The sequence below is a fragment of the Falco cherrug genome, chromosome 2, assembly GCF_023634085.1.
Source record: "Falco cherrug isolate bFalChe1 chromosome 2, bFalChe1.pri, whole genome shotgun sequence".
Taxonomy (NCBI): Eukaryota; Metazoa; Chordata; class Aves; order Falconiformes; family Falconidae; genus Falco; species Falco cherrug.
In genome coordinates this window covers 4724862-4743762 of record NC_073698.1, presented here as the reverse complement: position 1 = coordinate 4743762, position 18901 = coordinate 4724862, and the positions used below count along the sequence as shown (strand labels likewise).

General features: G+C 44.7%; 2 protein-coding genes across 3 annotated transcripts; both read left to right on the top strand.

The window, feature by feature from the left end:
* The first annotated feature begins 426 nt into the window (after positions 1-426).
* Positions 427-13229, top strand: ALG8 (ALG8 alpha-1,3-glucosyltransferase). Of its 2 annotated transcripts, none has more exons than XM_055702633.1 (13): positions 427-584; positions 1229-1307; positions 2633-2826; positions 4237-4346; positions 5267-5334; positions 5886-6012; positions 6595-6698; positions 6816-6936; positions 7236-7375; positions 8194-8333; positions 9993-10090; positions 11155-11227; positions 12579-13229. In XM_055702633.1, the coding sequence occupies exons 1-13, from the start codon at positions 505-507 to the stop codon at positions 12808-12810; spliced, it is 1566 nt and encodes a 521-aa protein (XP_055558608.1). In that variant the 5' UTR covers positions 427-504; the 3' UTR covers positions 12811-13229. The 2 variants fall into 2 exon arrangements, with proteins under 2 accessions (XP_055558608.1, XP_055558609.1); XM_055702634.1 differs by having other exon boundaries at positions 455-584; positions 1240-1307.
* Positions 13230-14860: 1631 nt separating this feature from the next.
* NDUFC2 (NADH:ubiquinone oxidoreductase subunit C2) lies at positions 14861-18479 on the top strand. The gene is made up of 3 exons (XM_055703249.1): positions 14861-15085; positions 17263-17406; positions 18285-18479. The coding sequence occupies exons 1-3, from the start codon at positions 14947-14949 to the stop codon at positions 18332-18334; spliced, it is 333 nt and encodes a 110-aa protein (XP_055559224.1). The 5' UTR covers positions 14861-14946; the 3' UTR covers positions 18335-18479.
* The last annotated feature ends 422 nt before the right edge of the window (positions 18480-18901 follow it).

The following is an 18901-nucleotide window of genomic DNA, read 5'->3' as shown; positions in this document are numbered from 1 at the left end:
AAATGCCCAAAAGCCCAAAAGCCCAGGCCCAAGCACTGAAGTAAGCCCAAGAGCTCAAAAGCCCAAAACTCCAAAAGCCCAAACCCAAGAGCTCAAAATCCCAAATGCCCGATAGCCCAAATGCCCAAAAGGTCAAAAGCCCAGGCCCAAGCCCCGAAGTCCAAGCCCAAAAGCCCAAACGCCCAAACGCCCAAATGCCCAAAAGCCCAAACGCCAAAATGCCCAAGAGCTCAAACGCCCGAGCGCTCATAAGCCCAAAAGCCCCAGCTCAAAAGTCCAGGCCCAAGCACCCAAGCCCAAACGCCAAAACTCCCAAACGCCCCAAAGGCCCCATGCCCCGCCCCCCCCCGCCCCCCCGGCCCCGCCCGCGCACGCGCAGCGCCCCGCCAGGCCGGCGCACGCGCACCTCCGGGGGCGGGCCGGGCCGGGCCGCGCGCTTTGAACGGCGGCGGCGGCGGGGCCGCATCGCGCCTGCGCGGCCGCTCTGTCAGCGCGGGGCGGGCCATGGCGGCGGGTGGCCGCGGCGGGTTCCGCGCCCTGGCGCTCGGCGTCTCCTTCCTGAAGTGCCTCCTCATCCCCGCCTAGTAAGGAGCTTCCCCGGGGCGGCGGGGGTGGCGCGGCCTGCCAGCTCCCGCGGCGGCCGCTGGGCCGCGCCGCTCCCTCAGGGCGGCCGGGGCGGGGAGGGGGCCGCGGGCCGGCGGGGCCGGAGGGGGCCCCCGTGTCCCCTGGCGTCTCCGGGGCCGTGTCGCCGCCGGGGCCTTGGGGCAGCGGGGCGCGGTGGGTGGCAGCTTTGCTTTTGTGTTCGCAGCCCGTCCCGCCTGGCTGGTGTTCGGGAGCGCCTTTAAGCGTGCTGAAACATTAACGCTTTTTTTTTTATTTGAAAGGCGCGGTAGGGTTTTTTTATTATTATTATTATTCTAAAAGGCACTGTGGCTTTTTTTTTTCCTCAAAGAAAAAAATCGCTGTTAAATCACTTAGAACCTGCAGTTTTTACATGAATTGTCAGAGAAGGCCAAGCTATAAATACTTGGTGCCCTATAGTCACCTGTATGTGTCCTTGGCACAAAGTCCGTGCAGCATCTTTGTTAGTGTTTGAGTTAACTTGGTGCACATCTTTCCCTAGAGCTGCTCAGTGGAGGTTTCCTGTTTTATCAGCCTGCAGTGATGTGCTCGGAAATGTTTCTTCTTTAAGCGTCTGTATGTGACTCTTAATATAAACGTTCTGTAGTTATTCCACAGATTTTGAAGTGCATAGGAATTGGCTTGCCATCACTCACAACTTGCCCCTCTCTCAGTGGTACTATGAAGTAAGTACGTGTTGGGGGAATTTTTTAGCTCTTTATGAATTGGAGGCGTATTGGGTATGTCAGCCTATGTGATTGCTAGAGGAGAAAGCCTTTTATTTGCAAAAGAGATACGTCAAGGATACTGATGGTTGGCAGCTGTAATGCAGCGGTACAGAAACATATGCCAGTCACGATTTGTTAGCCCTGTGTAGCGTGCAGTTAAAAAATGAGAATTGTTTGGGGAAGCTGCTAGTACTTACGAAGGCAAAATGAAAAAGGCAGTTAAGGCACATGGATTATTAGGAAGGCTGTGTAACACAGAAGCAAATTGCATGGTAGTCTTAAATTGCTGTTCATTTTGCTCTTGTCGTTAATGATACACGGTTATCACAAGAACGAATCATATAAATGAGTATATATGTAGTGAAATCAATCACCGTATTAAACTTTTGAGCCTTTGCTGGTGCGCTACTAGCATTTATCAGTTCTAATCTAGATTAATCACCTTTAAGTTCATTATAAACTCAGCCTACACAACTGGGTTTTAATCTATTTTACAAGTGCCTTCTGGAGTTCTGGAATAAATATCACAGTCTCTGGTATTCCTCCACCTAAGTGTCTGGAAACTGTATCTAAGAGTAAATGATTTGTGCGGGTCAGAATTTTGAAAGGCTGATCCAATACCGTAAAACAAATTTCTGTGATGATCCCAGTGCCAAAGCATAGCATGCCTTTCGGCAGCATGACATAAGCGTTTGGGAACACGCATGCTGAGAAATATGCCCTGTCCCAACCTGCTCTGTTCCTCCTTCTTTCTCTTCTATTTCTACAGCCAAGGAGTTAATTGTTGATCAGAGCACAGCAACTGTCCTTGTGGGAAAAGATGGCCCGATACTGTTAGACCTTAATAAGGTCTTACTAGAATTAAGATATACTGACTAGTGAGTAAAAATAATTTTGAGGCTGTGACAAGGCTGTGCTGCTGATTCCTCTAATGTAGACCAATATTCACTGTGAACTATTTTATTGAGAATTTTTTAATATAGGCCCTATTACAGAAAGTTGATTTATAAAGAACAGACAGTTATACTGGCTAGGTGCAGATACACAAAATGCCATTTAATCTTTTTCTAGTAATCAAGACATGCCACCCCTCTGCCAGTACTACAGAAGGGCTGAAATCATGTGCAACACCATACAGCTGGCTACTTTATTGGGAAATAGTTTGTGTTGAATAGAGGCTACTGAGATAAAATACATCAGCTGATTTGCTGTCATGAACTGTACCTGAAGGGCTGTAAACAGCATGAATTGCGTTCAAGTATTTAATCTTATTTTGTCTTTAGGCAACTTCAGAATGGACCCTGGATTATCCACCGTTTTTTGCCTGGTTTGAATACGCACTTTCGCATGTTGCCAAGTACTTTGACCCCAAGATGTTGGTTATAGAAAATCTAAATTACACCAGTCATGCAACCATCTTCTTCCAAAGATTTTCCGTCATTTTTACAGATATTGTTTTCATATATGCAGTTTACGAGTAAGTCTGCTTGAGTCTTTAAAAGTCTTTGCTATTTATTTGTTTCTGTAAAATTCATGTTTCTAGGGAGTTCTTTATTAAGTTCTTAACTTTCTGATTTTAGGGACAGTGGATAGTATTTAATATATGGACTTTTTCTAGAGTAACAACAAACAATTATTTGTACAGATAAGCTTGTAAATGCATGGAAATATCAAAGGTGCTTTAACCTATTCAAGGAGAAATTTGGAACACGCTGCTGAACACAAGGTAAGTTGTTCTTGGAAATGCCATTACTGTGTGACCAGGTTGTAGACATCCAGACATTAGCTGCTGTTTCACACGTAAGTGTTTTGTTTCTGTTGTTGGGTTCATTTTGTAGGAGTTGCAGGACAGCCTGCATGCACTCAACTGTTTTTCTTCTGTTACTTTTTCATATTACTCTGCTCTTCTAGAGTAGGAGCATAAAGGAAGCTTCTGGCAAAACATGAGTATCATCAAATACGCAAAATCACTGCACTGTTTTTGGTTTTCGGGATGATAAACTGATTATTCCAAGTCTAATTCAACAATATTAAGATTGCATGTTTTCAGTGTGCCCTGACTTTGTGAAGAAGTGTTTATCTTGCACCTAAAGAGTAGAGAGAGGTGAGGTGGTTTGAGTAGTATGTTGCCTACCTTAATTGTTTGGCTCTAACGGTCTTCCCTTGGTTTGTTCTGTCTGCTTAAAGTCTGGGTAGGAAGTTCACTGTTGCATTGGAGCACTACCTAAGCTCCTTCATTTACTTTTATTTGAAATGGGCTGGCTTTGCATTGTGACTTTTTTCCCTTTATTGTTTTTACTCAAAGATGAATGAATGTGCTGCCTTTCTTAATAAGGCTCTGCTAATAGTATTTCAACACAAATCATCCACAACTTTTTAATCTGATCTAACCTTATCTTCAAAAATAATATGGACCATATGGCTTCATGCTGCGAAGTAATAAGATGTTTTCAACCAACAGAAATAGCTCATAATATTGGGGGGGGAGTCAGAGGTTAATATCCAGCTGAGGACCTTAGATACAACTTGGAATGTTGTCTCCAGATGTAGCAATGCATTGTTCATTCATGAGAAGTCAATAGCAATCAGGTTATGACAACTTTACGGTTATTACTGAATATGAGACTTGAACCTGAGACTGAGTTACTTAATGTAAGCTTTAGCGTGCGGAACACACTACAGCTATTGAAATCTAAAATCCTTTTTTTTACTAAACTTTATATGTGACGCTGTCTTCTTATGATGAATTTGGCAAGAATTTTATCATTGCTTTTCATCCTAATAAAATAGCTAACTTCATGTTAAGTGCACTTCTCAGCTCTTAAAAGCAGAGATGTTTTTGTTGGCTGTTTCAGTTAAGACTTCTGTTTCTTCTGCTCTTGTTCAGGTGCTGCAGGTGTGTAAATGGAAAACGAGCTGCAAAGGATATCCTGGAAAAACCAACATTTATTCTTGCTGTTCTGCTCTTGTGGAATTTTGGGTTGTTAATTGTGGATCGTATCCTTTCCAGCCATTGCGGGTTGTTTGTGGTTTAACAGCCTGTTACAGCATGTGGTATTGTTATGAATATTATTATTACTATCACAGCAAGTAACACTACTGTTTGGATTTCTGGGGTTAGTTGAATAACTTCATGTTTTCATTAGAATTATTATTTGGCAAAATGGAAATTGTTCAGTTTTTGGTCTGATAGGCCAGAACTGCAGGGGGACCAGTCTGGCTACAGAATGTATTAGCAGAGAGCCACTTTTTTTTTTTTTTCCCCCCCTTGGGTGTGGTTCTAAGTTTGTGCTGTGGCGAGGAAAATCTTGGAGTGCTTTATGGTTGGATTGTATTCCATTGGTTAATGTTACATGAGAATTAGCAGGTTTTTAAAGAGGATATAAAAATAATTCTGGAAAGGCCAATTACTGAGTCAGTCTTGACACAATGTGCATTGATCTAGCTGAAGAGGGAGCAGAGGGGGAAAGCAACAGTAATTCTTCTATAGGAACGACTAGCTTTCTTTGTCCCTGTCCCTACCCAAGTTGCCTACTTACAGCTAGTAGGTAAGTGAGGACTGCTGTCTCCATCCATTAACCAATGTGTGGGAGGAAACTAATACTTAAAAGATTAAAAAAAAAAGGAGAATTAACCTTCTTTGTTTTGTCTTATATAAGTTGCCCAATACATATGTAATCAGATTGTTATGTTTCACTTCTTCAAGATAATATGCTAGTATATTTAGATTTTGTCTAAGAGTACTTACAGGTAAGGTTAAATAACGCTTTGTGTCTATGGGGAGTGAATTTAAGGTTGCTGTCTTGATTTAAGTTCCATTTTAATTTGAATCTATTGTTTGTACGTTTGAGTCTTCCCCAGAAAACTGATGAAGATAAAAGAAAGCTTGCTTTATTCCTTTCTTAACTCAAGTTCAGATATTCACTTTCAGTACAACGGCTTTTTGTTTGGGCTGATGCTTCTTTCTGTTGCTCGACTGTGTCAGGTAAACTTGTGTGGCTCTCTTCTGTTGGCTGCCATATATTAGGTGCATTAATTCACTTCATTGGACTGCCCATACTGAAGGCAGTGGGAGAGGCTTGAAGGTGAGGTGTGCTAAGCTGGATGTCTTAATTACTTGTTGAGTTTGGGGGAAGAGGAGAACTTGAAACTCGCTGTAATTGCTTGCTGTTGCTGCAGTGTTGCAGTTCCCTGAGAGGAAACTAAATTCCGTGTTATACCTGAGCAGTGTGGCATGGTTTCGTGCCATCTTCTCTTCTTCCCTGTCACCAGTCCCTAGAAAACATACTTCTGGAGCTATGGGGTGGTGAGGCTTACCCCAGTGTTGCAAGTATTGTGTGACAATGTAGTTTCCTTCTCCATACCTGTTGTGCATAACACTGCTGAGTGTGTAATTTGAAGTAAATACTCCTTATTCTTTTTATGCCTATGATATAAATGTCCTGTCACCTTAGGAGTACAACAGAGGACCATTAGACGTTAGTACAAAGAGAGAGCAAGTAGAAGAACTTACGTTCTGTTTTATTTTCCTTTTAGAAAAGATATTTGGAGGGCGCTCTTCTGTTTGCTGTTCTTTTGCATTTCAAACACATCTACATGTATGTGGCCCCCGCATACGGCATTTATTTGTTACGATCCTATTGTTTTACTGCAAATAATGCAGGTAAGATGGGGGTTTTTTCTCTCTTGCTTTTGGGGGATTGTGTTAATTGTGGGGCCTGGGGAAGACTCAAGATGTGCAGATGCCATTGGAACAAAATGGCTGTGGGTCAGACAGAAGTTCTGCTTGAGTCTTTAAAAGTCTTCGATATTTATTTGTTTCTGTAAAATTAATGTTTCTAGGGAGTTCTTTATTAAGAAAACCCAACAGGAACAAACTGCACACAGCAGTTTGAAGCCATAATATATTCATATCTAATATTAGATAGAATTAGCAGCTATTTCAAAGTCCTTCTTCAAGTTCCTTTCCACTCCTTAGCACGGAAACATGCCTGATATTCCTTACATGAACAGAAATGGTATTATGTTGAAAGAGAAAATACCAAAAGGTTGTATAATGCAGGAGCTGCAATGCGGAAGAAATAAATGCAAACTAACTGGTGAAGGAAGCAACTGAATATATATATTGGCATAAAAGGCTATGTGCTTCTTTTAAATAGATGCTAGCAATTCACTGCTGGTGTGGAATGCTTTGTCTCCCTTTTAGCTTGTCACAGTAACTGTTTTCATAAACTGTTTCTTGCAGATGGATCCCTGAAGTGGAGAAGCTTCAGCTTTCTTCATGTAACTCTTCTGGGACTGATTGTCTGTCTTGTTTCTGCTCTTTCATTGGGTCCCTTCATAGTATTGGTAATAACCCCTTTTTCACCTGTTATTCCCCTGAACTGTTAGAAGATTGTGTTACAGAAATATAAGCAGTGTCTCACCTAAAGACATTTCTTTTTTTATTTTTATTTTTTTCTGTAGGGCCAGTTGCCTCAAGTCATTTCACGGCTTTTTCCTTTCAAACGAGGCCTCTGCCATGCTTATTGGGCTCCTAACTTCTGGGCTTTGTACAATGCCATGGATAAAGCACTAACAATTTTTGGTACAGTATGCTAATCGCTGTTTGGTGCCTATTTGCAGATAGAGCTCTCTGGATTTTAGTCTTCCCCATTTAAAATGCAGGTAGTCAATTACATTTTCAGATTGCTTTAAATCATCTGATTATCTGTGTAATCCAGTGCATGTTTTTCACATTAAGTTTTCAACATTAGGTCAGAAATAATCATTCTTCTCTGCTGTCCTTTAAAAAAGAAAATACTTGGTCATATACTTAGTTCAGCTACTTAATTTTCTTCGTTAGTGTTTATCAGCTTGTGCTTTTTTCTTATGTTTTGGTTTTAGGTTTAAAGTGTAATTTTCTTGATCATACAAAAATTCCTAAAGCCTCCATGACAGGAGGACTGGTTCAAGAATTTCAGCATACTGTCCTCCCTTCTGTGACTCCACTGGCAACATTAATCTGTACCTTCATATCTATATTGGTAAGAACAAATAATATTTTTTGGAAACCTGATGCGTTTTGTCCCTAGTAGTTTTTATTTGATTAGCACACCCTTCACATGAACTTTAAGTTTAGGACGACAGTAAGTTTTCTTTTAAAAAAAAAACAAAATGATAAGTTATATTTATTAATATATTTCTTTATACACAATATTACTGTCTCAAAGTGTGGCTAAATTATAGTCCCTGTCAACTCTAGAACGGTTAAAAGATTGTTAAAAGTGTTCTTGGATCACAGCCACTCTGCGTGAGCTAGAAGTAACCTTTTGTGACAGAAGGTAGTTAACTAGGATGCCAGTAGAGATAGTGGTGGAACTGTTTGGGCAGCTTATGGTGTTCCTAACAGCACGAGCTACAGGCAAGCATAATGTTCTTAACACGACAAGCAAAGAATTAAAGGTTCAAGAAATAATTACCTGGATACAGAGTCTTTTTCACTCTAATGGGCACCTGGCCTTTAATGGGAAATCTTTGTTTCAACACCTTTGTAGTAACTTTGATAAACTAAGTTTAGTAGTGGCTTAGTGTCAGGGACAGTTCTTCCAACACAAGTGATAGGGAGCTGGCTGTGGTCTTTCAGTCTGCTTTTCCCCTCCTGCTACATTGATGAAGTCCTTCAGGCTCTGCTCGTGCATCCAAATAGATGCGGTTCTTCCAGTGCAACCTAATGCTTGGGCCACACAGGCACAACCTGGGTGCAGTGGTGTTTATTAACTTTGAAAAATCTCTTTGGACAATGGCTTGTGTTCAGGATTGCCAAACTTTTCACTGAAGTCCTGTTTTTGCCTGTTGTTTCTAGCCCTCTGTTTTCTGTCTTTGGTTTAAACCTCAAGGGCCCAGAGGCTTTCTACAGTGCCTTGTTCTTTGTGCGTTGAGCTCCTTCATGTTTGGCTGGCACGTGCATGAAAAAGCAATACTCCTTGCTATTCTGCCTTTAAGGTAAGTGTATTTTGTACGTAGTTGCCCAGACTGAACCTGCAGCCACTTGTTGAGGAATCCTCAAAGAGGATCGCTTTGTTTTCAGTGTATTTCCGAAAATGACCGTGTTTATGGAATGCCTTAAGCTGTAAAGTTTTAGTGCACTTCAAGTACGTTAATTTCAGGCACAATTAAAATGTGGCCGCCTTAGCAATAGGATGTGCTGATGCTAGTATAGCGTATGTAGGAAACTGGTGTGGTGGTAAACAGTATCTTTTATGACACACTGACACTGGCTTATACTTCACAATAGTTTGCATTGACAGAAGCTTTAAGTAGAGCTTTATTGGTGGTAGTAGCTGATTCCCATATCAGCTCTGTGGGGCACAGCAAAGCTTTGTGCTAACTTGCAGATGATCGGAAGAATAGAAGCATGTGGTGTTGGGGTGATTAAGCAATCAGTTTAGGAGTCTGACATAGGCCTACACACTACATACGCTCTTTTGTGTCTCTTTGCTGAGTTGTATTAAGATGCATAGTATACAGAAAATCTCTGTGTATTGATTCAGATGCTTTATTGCTGTTGGAATAATGCAGAAAAGCCCCAAACCCCAAAACAAACCATGCCTATGAAAGAGTGGGGTCCAGACTTTTGGCTGTATGTGGATCCGCAGCTCTTAAAAGAATTCATTTAGCTTCCCCTTGAAGCCTTTTCCTAGTGACGGCTTGGGAGTATGCTTGATGAAAGGTTTCTCTCATGTGGTATGGTGGACGCAAGCAGGCTACTTTCGTAGTCTTTTGGTTCTCCCACTGTTATTACCGCATTGTCCAGTACATTCATTGCACCTGGAAAGTCCAAGACCTGTTTGTCAAATGTGTTATGGCTTTGCCTTTTAAAGAGAAAATTGTCTTGCCTGGCTTGAAGCATTTGACGCTGCTGTCATACTCAAGCATGGCAAGTATTTGTAGTTGATTTAGTTCTTCTTCTCTCTGAATAGTTTAGAGATCTACTCTGTCAGGGACAAATGTCAAAATATTGTAGTAGTCTTAGCTGCCAGGCAGTTCAGGCCTTGATGAGTGCTGTGGTTCGTATTTGAAATGCTAGGTAGATTGTTCAGGAGCCAGGTGAGGAAAGGGACCTTCTGCGCTATGCTTGACAAGGACAATACAGTTTCTACCAAAAGGACTTTTTGTCTGCTTAAGGTAGATGTGAGGCTATAGTTTGTAAGCTGCCTGATCAGCATTGCTACAAATTGTATTTTCCTTGTTCAGAGATTTAGTGATGTTTAAACTCTTGAAGTGAGAATTATGGGAGGGAGGGAATTAACACTGGAAAAACAAAAGGAAGGAGATGAAACAGGGGTGACAATGCTGGCAGCAAGCTGGCTGAGGAAAAAGACCATTTGTAGGAAACTCCAGGTCTTTCTGGTGTGTTTGTTCAGTGGCTGTATGTTTTTTTGAGGAGGGGTTTCCTGGCTGATTTTCCTCCTGCATTTTTATATCTGAGGCCGCGTGGTTTGGAAGCAGGAGACTTCATCGCAGGTCCAGTGTTTGGAGAGACTGGGTTACTGTGAAACTCTGTTTGACCTGTTCTTCAGTCTCCTGTGAATTGTGTAGTGTTTTGCTGAAATTAAGTTTCTCTGCTAAAAGACAAAAGCGTAACATTCTTGTCATTTTTAGCTTGTTGTCTGTTCAGAGAGCCAAAGATGCTGGCATCTACTTGATTCTGACAACAACAGGGCACTTCTCGCTTTTTCCATTGTTGTTCACACCACCAGGTAAAGTGTTTTCCTTCTTTCTGTGCTTTCGTCTTACTGCTTTGGGTTTTTTTGCAGAGGTGATGTGGAGGTAACAGTTTTGGATTATTTTATGTAATACATTGAAAGTTGCAAAATACAAACTCTCCAGCTAGTGAAAAGAAACGGTTTAAAAAGCTGTGGAAGATGTGTAGGCTTTAAGTCGAAATAGGGGTGAGAAATTGTCATAGTCAGCATTTGTTGTCCCTCATTCTGCCACAGTTGTAGAAACTTCCCCCTGTCCAACACAACCATGTGGAACAAAAGCAGTAAAGACAATTTGAAACAACAAACCTGTCAGGCTGTTTTCCAGCTGACTACTACTTCATGCTATCAGTAGTGTGCTTAAACTAAAGAAAAAAAAAAATGCAGCAGCGTCAGTTAAAACCAGTATGTGTAGAGACAGATTTGTCTTTGTGACCAAAATCTGTTCTTTCCTTCCTTCAGCCCCCTCCTCCCCTTTCAATGAATTCAGGGTCTGTTTGCTTCACTTAAACCCTAGGCTGTCATAGCTACGACAGCATTGTAACGCTGTATTGATTGTGATGCTTCTGGGAGAGTTAAATTCAGACACTCACGCTCTTGGTCTGGCAATGCTGCTTATTTGCAGTAGTGAAGCTGCTGCTTTGGGAAATGAGAAACTTCCTCTGCCTTCTCTATTACCTGATTTTTAACTAGTGTGCAACCTAGAACTAGAGAGCATTAGACTACAGGGCAGTCACTTCTAAGTTTCCCAGTGATTTCTGATTTCTTTTGAATAGGAAAATCTTATTTGCAGTGCTTTCATACACTGTAATTATAATTAGTGTGTTCAGTATGTTTATAGGTAATTGAAGTAAGTGCATTGCAAATGTTTGGCATTTCCTTTAGTAAATACCTGTGCTTATTTTTAGATGTCCGAAGCAGTAAAACATTTAGTTCTGTTTGGAGAATATAAAGTTGGACAATGCAAGTGTAACTAATAGGATTTAAAGATGCTGCAACTTACATGGCTGAAGGGTTTTTTTAATTAATGTTAGAAGTATGTTCTGTTCCTTGTGTTTCAGAACTTCCAATTAAAATACTGCTTATGCTGCTGTTTACCGTTTATAGCTTCTCTTCGTTGAAATCTCTCTTCAGGTAATTAAAGAAACTTCTTTCCAATGCCAAGAACAAAACCATTTCTTCTGTCACTGGGAACAGTGTTGTCCTAAGGAGCAAACAGCACAGAAAACTGATGCTGAAATATCAAATCAAAGTGGTACTAGTCAAAAGATGCTGCTGCCTCTGCTCTCCTTTCAGGAGGCAAAGCTTAAATTGGGATTATTATAGCACATCCTTGCTATGTTTGAATTGTGACAGCTTCCGAGTAAATCCCCACCTGCTTGATGGTGCTGTTGAAGCATTAAGGTGTAGTGCTGTAGCCAGTGGATTTGGCAGTCCTGGGTTAACGGTTGAACTGGATCTTAAAGGATTCTTCCAACCTAAATGATTCTGTGATTCAATTCAATACTGGAGCACTTACTACTGTGAGTTCTCTGGAGACTGTTGATCTGTGCTAGCAGTTACAAAACTGCTGTGTCTTTTTGCAGTAGGACTTAGTATTTTAACTATGTGGAAGGGACAGGTTATAAATGACATACACTTACAAGCTGTAATTTGTCAGCGAATCTCCTGAGAAGAGGCTGGTTGTCAGGACCAGTTGCCCAAGTCATCCTGTGTATTTTTACATGCTGTTGATCTCTTTTAACCACTTGACCAAAGATAGTGCTTATCGTTATAACCTCTATTTCCTAAACTTTTCATGGCAAAACCAAGCTGTAATGAAGGATGTTGGAAATGCTGTAAGCCTCTATTCAGTACACCAGTCACCTGCTTTTTGTAGGTCATCCTGTTTCAACCAGACTGGTTATTATCCCCCCTTAGTATTCCAGAATTCAATCATTCTATCTGAAGAGCTCTAACTAAAAACCTCTGTAGGAGCTAGAGATGGAGCTTTTGAAAGTTTCTTGTTCCTAACTTTCCAAAACAGATTCCTTCCAGAAGAACATGAATTTCCCTGTAAACTCCCTGCAGTCAAACCCCTATCACCAATGTCCTTTGCAAGAGAGATTGGCTCATAGTACATCCTACAGAAAGCTTGGGGGAGGGGGGAAGAAGTTAAAATCTGATGTTTCCAGTACAGCTTTGGTGTGTATATGAAGGTCTCTGTTCAGTTGCTCACTGAAAGATGTGAGGTGAAGCAGAGCAGCTGATGAGACTTCTACTTAGATTCCAAGGCGTCTTAGAATTTGGTGTAAAAGCCACATAAGGGGGAAAAAAAGATGGGGTTTTTTCCTACTGAAGCTCCTTAGATTGTTATTTAAAGCCTTATTGTGAGCTAATGGGGGATATTCTTTGCACTGGTGACCAGTGATAGCTTGAAAAACAGAATAGTTAGTCAACATCATGTGGTTTAACTTTTTTTTTATTATTTTCATTTGTCTGGCAGGAGAGAGAGGCCTCTCCTTAACTGGCTTGAAACAATCTACCTCGTCCAGCTAGTGCCTTTGGAAATCTTCTGTGAAATTGTATTTCCTCTGACCCCCTGGAAACAGCACTTCCCTTTTGTCCCTCTGTTGCTGACCTCTGTGTACTGTGCTCTGGGTGTCACGTATGCTTGGCTGAAACTCTACATCTCTGTCTTGACTGAAAGAATTTCTGTTAAACAAAAGGCCGAGTAAAGCCACGGTGTCGGGACCAGTCCCAAGTTACCCCCCTGCGGGGATTATCCAGCACGGTGAGGGGTTGTCACAAGGACATACGACTCCTGATAAGACACAGCATACGTGTACCATCACCATGAGGGAAGTTTTTTGTCCAACACTTCTATACTGCCCAACGAGGATACCTCTGATCAGAATTGCTTGTCACAGTAAAGAGGGGCACAGTGAGATGCCACTTGCCATGGATAAACTGTGAAGCTTAATAAAGTCCAGACCTCTGTCTTGAGGAAAAACCTGCCTGGCTTTCCCATTCCTGTTTGTATTTGAATAAAAATTACTGTGGCATATTACCAGGGATCATTGCTGTGTAGGAGAGCATTGTAACTGTATTCTGTGGACTATGTAAATTAAAAACTTGATATTTTTTGTTTTGAGTATTTCTTGTGGTTTTTTTTTTTTCAGCTCTGTCTAAGCCCTGCTTTTGAGGGACACACGCACCAGTAAGGATGTAGTATCTAGCTGGAAGCTTGTCTGGATGCGTTTTGTCAAAATCTTGACACCCAGATCTCAAGCTTTAAGCAACTAATTTAATCTGTCCACGTCCCTTTGACCTCCTTGTTTCATTGATATTTTTTGCAAGTAACTTGTAGCGTTCTAATAGTTTTGTAGACCAGATTCGTGACTTGAGGCGTGCTTCTGAAATGAGGAATTTCTTTACCACCGCTAAATGTGTGGTTAATTGTATTTACTTGTAATTCATGTAAAATTCTGCAACTGGGACAAATGACCAAGTGTCAATAATTCCTCTAGTAAGTTGCGGAAAAGATCTATCATGTTCTGCCTCTGGGGAATCATGTACCCTTAAAGATGACAGTTACCTACAGCTTGATGCAGTTTGTTGTTGCACTTTTTTAAACCCCAGTTAACCATCCCTAAAAGATTTTGCCTTTAAAATTGGAGTCTGGTTTGGATTCCAGCACTGACAGATGAAACCAGGAGGGGAGAGAGGGAGGATTTTGGTGGTTTGGTTTTATTTTTATTTTTTCCCCAGTAGTTCCTGAGCTTACCACGTTGCTTGAAGAACATGACCCCCTTTCAGAGGGGGTAGCCCATAGGATAGTGACGCAGTTTGTGTTCTTTAAATAGGTTGGATGTTAAAATAAGAGCATGGCTCTTGTTAGAGCTGTGGGTGGAAAATAGAATAGTCACTGTGGCCATGTGTGTAACCAAATAGCTTGTACATGTGAATTTTTCACAGCTAGTGAGCTCATTTGCAGATTTTCACTGCGGTTTTCATTATATGTATAAGTTCCTGCTTTTTTTAATTATTATTCCTTAACTACTTTGCCACTCTTTCTTTAGCTGCTGTGACTGCCAGCAGTGCCTCAGTCCCGCTGCCACCATGTATTCCACCTCTGGTCTAAGCCTCAAAGCTCTATGCAGGGGTAAGGCACCCGCAGCGCTCACGTTGATGTGTCTGTAGGTGCCATCCTGCGTAGGGGAATGGCAATATCCCCCCAAAACCCCTGCCCTTTGCCAGCAGCGCCTTGGCAAGCCAAGCCAGAACTCCTCCAAGGACTCCTTCAAGCATCTCCAGCTATGGAGCGGTGACAGCCCGACCTCCTCCTGCGCTGGAAAAAGCTAGATTACAAGTTTTTAGGGAAGAAGCGACATGTCCAAATGAAGGTTTGGGGTTGGGTTGGTTTGTTGTGGGTTTTTTTTGTTGTTTGGTGTTTTTTTAATGGTTATGGCAACCCTGGTACTGTTGTGGCTGGTTTAATGTGATTTTACATGAATTAAAAGAGAAAAAAATAAGGTCACAGTAGGTCTTGTTCTTTAATACGTTAGCAGGAAGAGCTCTGCCAATGAATTGGGTTTGCTTGTAGGCTTTAATTAACCCCCTGAGTTAATTATAGACCGGCATCCCTGACACTGCACAGCCCGCTTCGCCCAGAGGCCTCAGGACTGCGGGAACCCCCCGATCCCCGCTAAACCCGCCCGTTCCGGGGTGGGGGGGTGCTGGGGTTTGCGTTGGCTCTGGTCCGGTAACGGCCGGGGGGGCAGGGCGGCGGAACGCGAGTGCGCGGCGGGCGGGCGCGGCGGAGGGAGCGCGCTGCCGCACCGCCCCCGGTCACCTTCGGCCGCGCCGCCGCCATGCTGTTCCTGCCCGACGAGGCGCGGTCCCTGCCGCCGCCCCCCCTCGTCAATAAGGGCTCGGTGTGGCTGGGCCTGACCGGCTGGGTGTCTGCGCTGCTGGACAACAGCTTCAACCACCGCCCCGTCATCCGAGCCGGTGCGGCGGGGCTGGGGGGGGAAGGCGTGGGGAGGGGTACGTGGGATTTGGGGTGATTCTGAGGGATGTAGGGGAAAGGGGGGGGCTGAGGTGAGGGGCTGGTGGTGTTAGAGGGGCTCTGTGGGGCTGGGGAGGGCCATATGTGGAATTTGGGGTGATTCTGAGGGATATAGAGGAAAGGGGGGGCTGAGGTGAGGGGCTGGGGGGGTAGAGGGGCTCTGTGGGGCTGGGGGGGGCTGTATGTGGGATTTGGGGTGATTCTGAGGGATATAGGGGAAAGGGGGGGGCTGAGGTGAGGGGCTGGGGGGGTAGAGAGGCTCTGTGGGGCTGGGGGGGCTGTATGTGGGATTTGGGGTAATTCTGAGGGATATAGGGGAAAGGGGGGACTGAAGTAAGGGGCTGGGGGGGGGCTGTATGGGGGATTTGGGGTGATTCTGAGGGATATAGGGGAAAGGGGGGGGCCGGGGAGGGCTGGGGGGGTAGAGGGGCTCTGTGGGGCTGGGGAGGGCCGTATGTGGGATTTGGAGTGACTCTGAGGGATATAGGGGAAAGGGGCCTTGAGGTGAGTGACGGGGGGCATAGAGGGGACTGATAGGGCTGTGGGAGGAGGGTATGTGGGATTTGGGGTGACTCTGAGGGATATAGGGGTGGGGGGAAGGGGAGGGGGATTGGGCCCTGAGGTGATGGGCTGGGGAGGGTGAGGGGAGGGCGTACGTGGGATTTGGGATGACTGAAGGATATAGGGAAAGGGGGTGGGCTGAGGTGAGGGGTTGGCGGGTTAGAAGGGTTACGAGGGGCTGGGGAGGGGGTTATGTGGGATTTGGGGTGACTGAGGGATATAGGGGGAAGGGGGGGGGCTGAGGTGAGAGCCGGGGAGGGTAGAGGGGATTGCAGGGGCTGCAAGACGGGGTACGTTGGATTTGGGGTGACTCTGAGGGATATATGGGAAGGGGGGGTAGGGAGGCTGCGGGAGGGGGGTATGTGGGTTTTGGGGTGACTGAGGGATATAGGGGCGGGGGAGGGGGCCCTGAGTTGAGGTAGAGGGCCTGTGGGGCTGGTGAAGGGGGTATGTGGGATTTAGGGTGACTGAGGGGAGACAGGAAGGGGAGGGGGCCCTGAGGTGAGGGGCTCTGGAGGCAGAGGGGGTTGAGGGGGCTGCAGGAGAGGGTATGTGGGCTTTGGGGTGACTGAGGGGCGGCAGGAAGGGGAGGAGGACTCGAAGCGAGGGGCTGGGGCAGTAGAGGGGTTGTGCGGGGCTGGGGAGGGGGTTATGTGGGATTTGGGGTGACTGAGGGATGTAGGGGCAGGGGGAAGGGGAGGATGCCCTGAGGTGAGGGGCTGGGGGTGGCTTGGGGGGGCTGTGGGAGGAGGGTACGTGGGGTTTGGGGTGACTCTGAGGGATATAGCAGCAGGGGGAAGGGGAGGGTGCTCGGGTGGGCTGGAGGGGTAGAGGGCCTGTGTGGGGCTGGTGAGGGTGTATGTGGGATTTGGGGTGACTGAGGGATGTAGGAGTGGGACAAAGGAGCCCTGAGGTGAGGGGTTGGAGGGGTGGGAAGGGGAGCTTGAGGTGAGGGGGTGCGTGGGATTTGGGGTGACTGAGGGGAGGCTGGAAGGGGAGGAGGACCTGAGGTGAGAGGCTGGGGACGTAGAGGGGTTGTGTGGGGCTGGGGAAGGGGGAACCTGGGATTTGGGGTAACAAATTTGAGGAATACAGGGGCAAGGGGAAGAGGAGAGAGCCCTGAGGTGAGGGGCTGTGTGGGTTTGGGGGGGAAGGGGATGCTCTGTGGGGTTTCAGGTGTCTCTGAGGGGTGTGGGGGTGGGAGTGAAGGAGAGGGGGCCCTGAGGTGAGGAGTCAGTTGGTGGGGGGGACTGGAGGTAAACGGAGGGGGCTGGGAAAGGGGCGTTGTATGAGGGTGGAGGGGGACTTGAGGGGACTCCTGGAGGGCTGGCGGGGGCAGGAAGGAGCCCTGCAGAAAGGGGGGGCCTCGCCGGGGGGCTGGCAGGGGCCGTGGGAGGCCCACAGGTGCAGGTGCTGTAGGGGCCTAGGGGGCCTGTCTGCAGGGGCAAAGCGGGGAGAGAGGAGCCCACTGGGGCATGTGGGGCCAAAGTGTTGGGGGGGGAGCCTGGGAAAGCGGGGGGCCCACTGCGACAGGGGGACATTCCTCCTCCTGCTGCAGGTGTCCACCGCCAGATCCTGTTCAGTACTGTGGGATGGTTTGTTGGCTATTACCTTATTAAACGTACGGAGTACCTACATGCCAAACTGGACAGAGAGCTGTTCGAGTACGTGAGGCAGCACCCGGAAGACTTTAAGACAGCAGGTATAATAAGTTGGTATTTTCAGAAAGACCTCAGCCTGCCATAACATACTGGTTTAATAAGTGCTAATGTATGTAAAAGTGTTGCTGGGTTGCTTGCAAAATCTTCCTTTTCCAGCAAGTCATACTAACTGCTCTTTCTTGCTTGTTCACAGTCTAAATTGCCACAGTATTAAAGATTTTGTGATACGAAAATAGATACTTTTATTGAGCCGATCAGCTGCCTTGATGACCACCTCTTCCTCCTAAAAACTTATTTTAATACAAAAATGGCAAAGCCAAAATAAAATAAGAATAGACTAGACACGTGCCACTGAAGAAGAAATAATGAAAATTAGAAATCACAGGTTTCTTGTGAAAATCACATTTCACTCTTTATTCTTGTAAAATTGCAGTGCTTGTCAATTCAGAATAGTGTGATGAACATTCAGAAAATAAGCAGAGCAGAAGAAATAGGAATGGCAGGACACCTGAACTGCTGTTGGCTTAGAGCCTTGGTGAAGCTCTTCTGCAGCGTCTCACTGAAGTAGTCACTGAGCCCAGCAATGCAATGGCAAATTTTGGTGAAAATTGTCTATTTTCTAATACCGCACGGTTAGGTGACTCTGGATCTCAGATTGTGATCTGCATTGTGCCGTGTCCAAAGGAGTATGTAGAAATAAAAAAGCATTAATACTGAGATCTCTTCACAGGGAGCTGTGGAGAGCCCTGTGGAAAAGAAGTTACGTATTTAGTTCATGCAGCAAGCTAGTAGTTCACTGCTAGTAGCAAAAATCAGATTTTTGGTGGCTTGTTAACCTTAAGACTTTGATTCTGAAGATTTTAATATTAATCTGAAATACTGATTAGGTTTATCCGCTTCCACCCCTTGCCTCTTGCAGAAAAGAAGAGAATAGGAGAGCTTTTGGAGGATTTCCACCCAATTCGCTGAGGATTTCTCCAGCAGTGGCACATCACAAGATGAACTGACTCTGTACCGAGCACTTCGGTAAGCTGGCTGTAGCTGCTTAACCGTCCATGGCGCTTGGAAAATAAACCAGTACTCGCTTTCATGTAATAAAACCTGTGATTAAATACTTAGTGTTTAATTATTTGCTTTTCTGTTCCATTATGTTGTATCAATATATAAGTGACTGATACTTGTAATAGCATAATAACTTGGATTCAGTCCTTTTGCAGTTATTTTAATTGTGAAAATGGAAGGCTGCTCATGCAGCATATGTTTTATAAAACCCAGAAAGTAATCTGTGGAAGTTCCTTCTTCTCATTTCTCATTGGCATGTCTCCTAATGCTTGAGCATGCTCTGGACGAGCCCCTGGAGATGTTGTAGCCAGAGTCTCGCTGTGAAATTAATTCTGTCCTGCTAGCGAAAATACATGTTCTCCCTAATGAATTGCCTCTATATTTTGCATTCGGATGTCAGTTTTTCCTTGCTGGTGATCAGGATCCAACCTTTCTACTTTCTCACTTGATTGTTGGCTCCTGAATCCGCACACT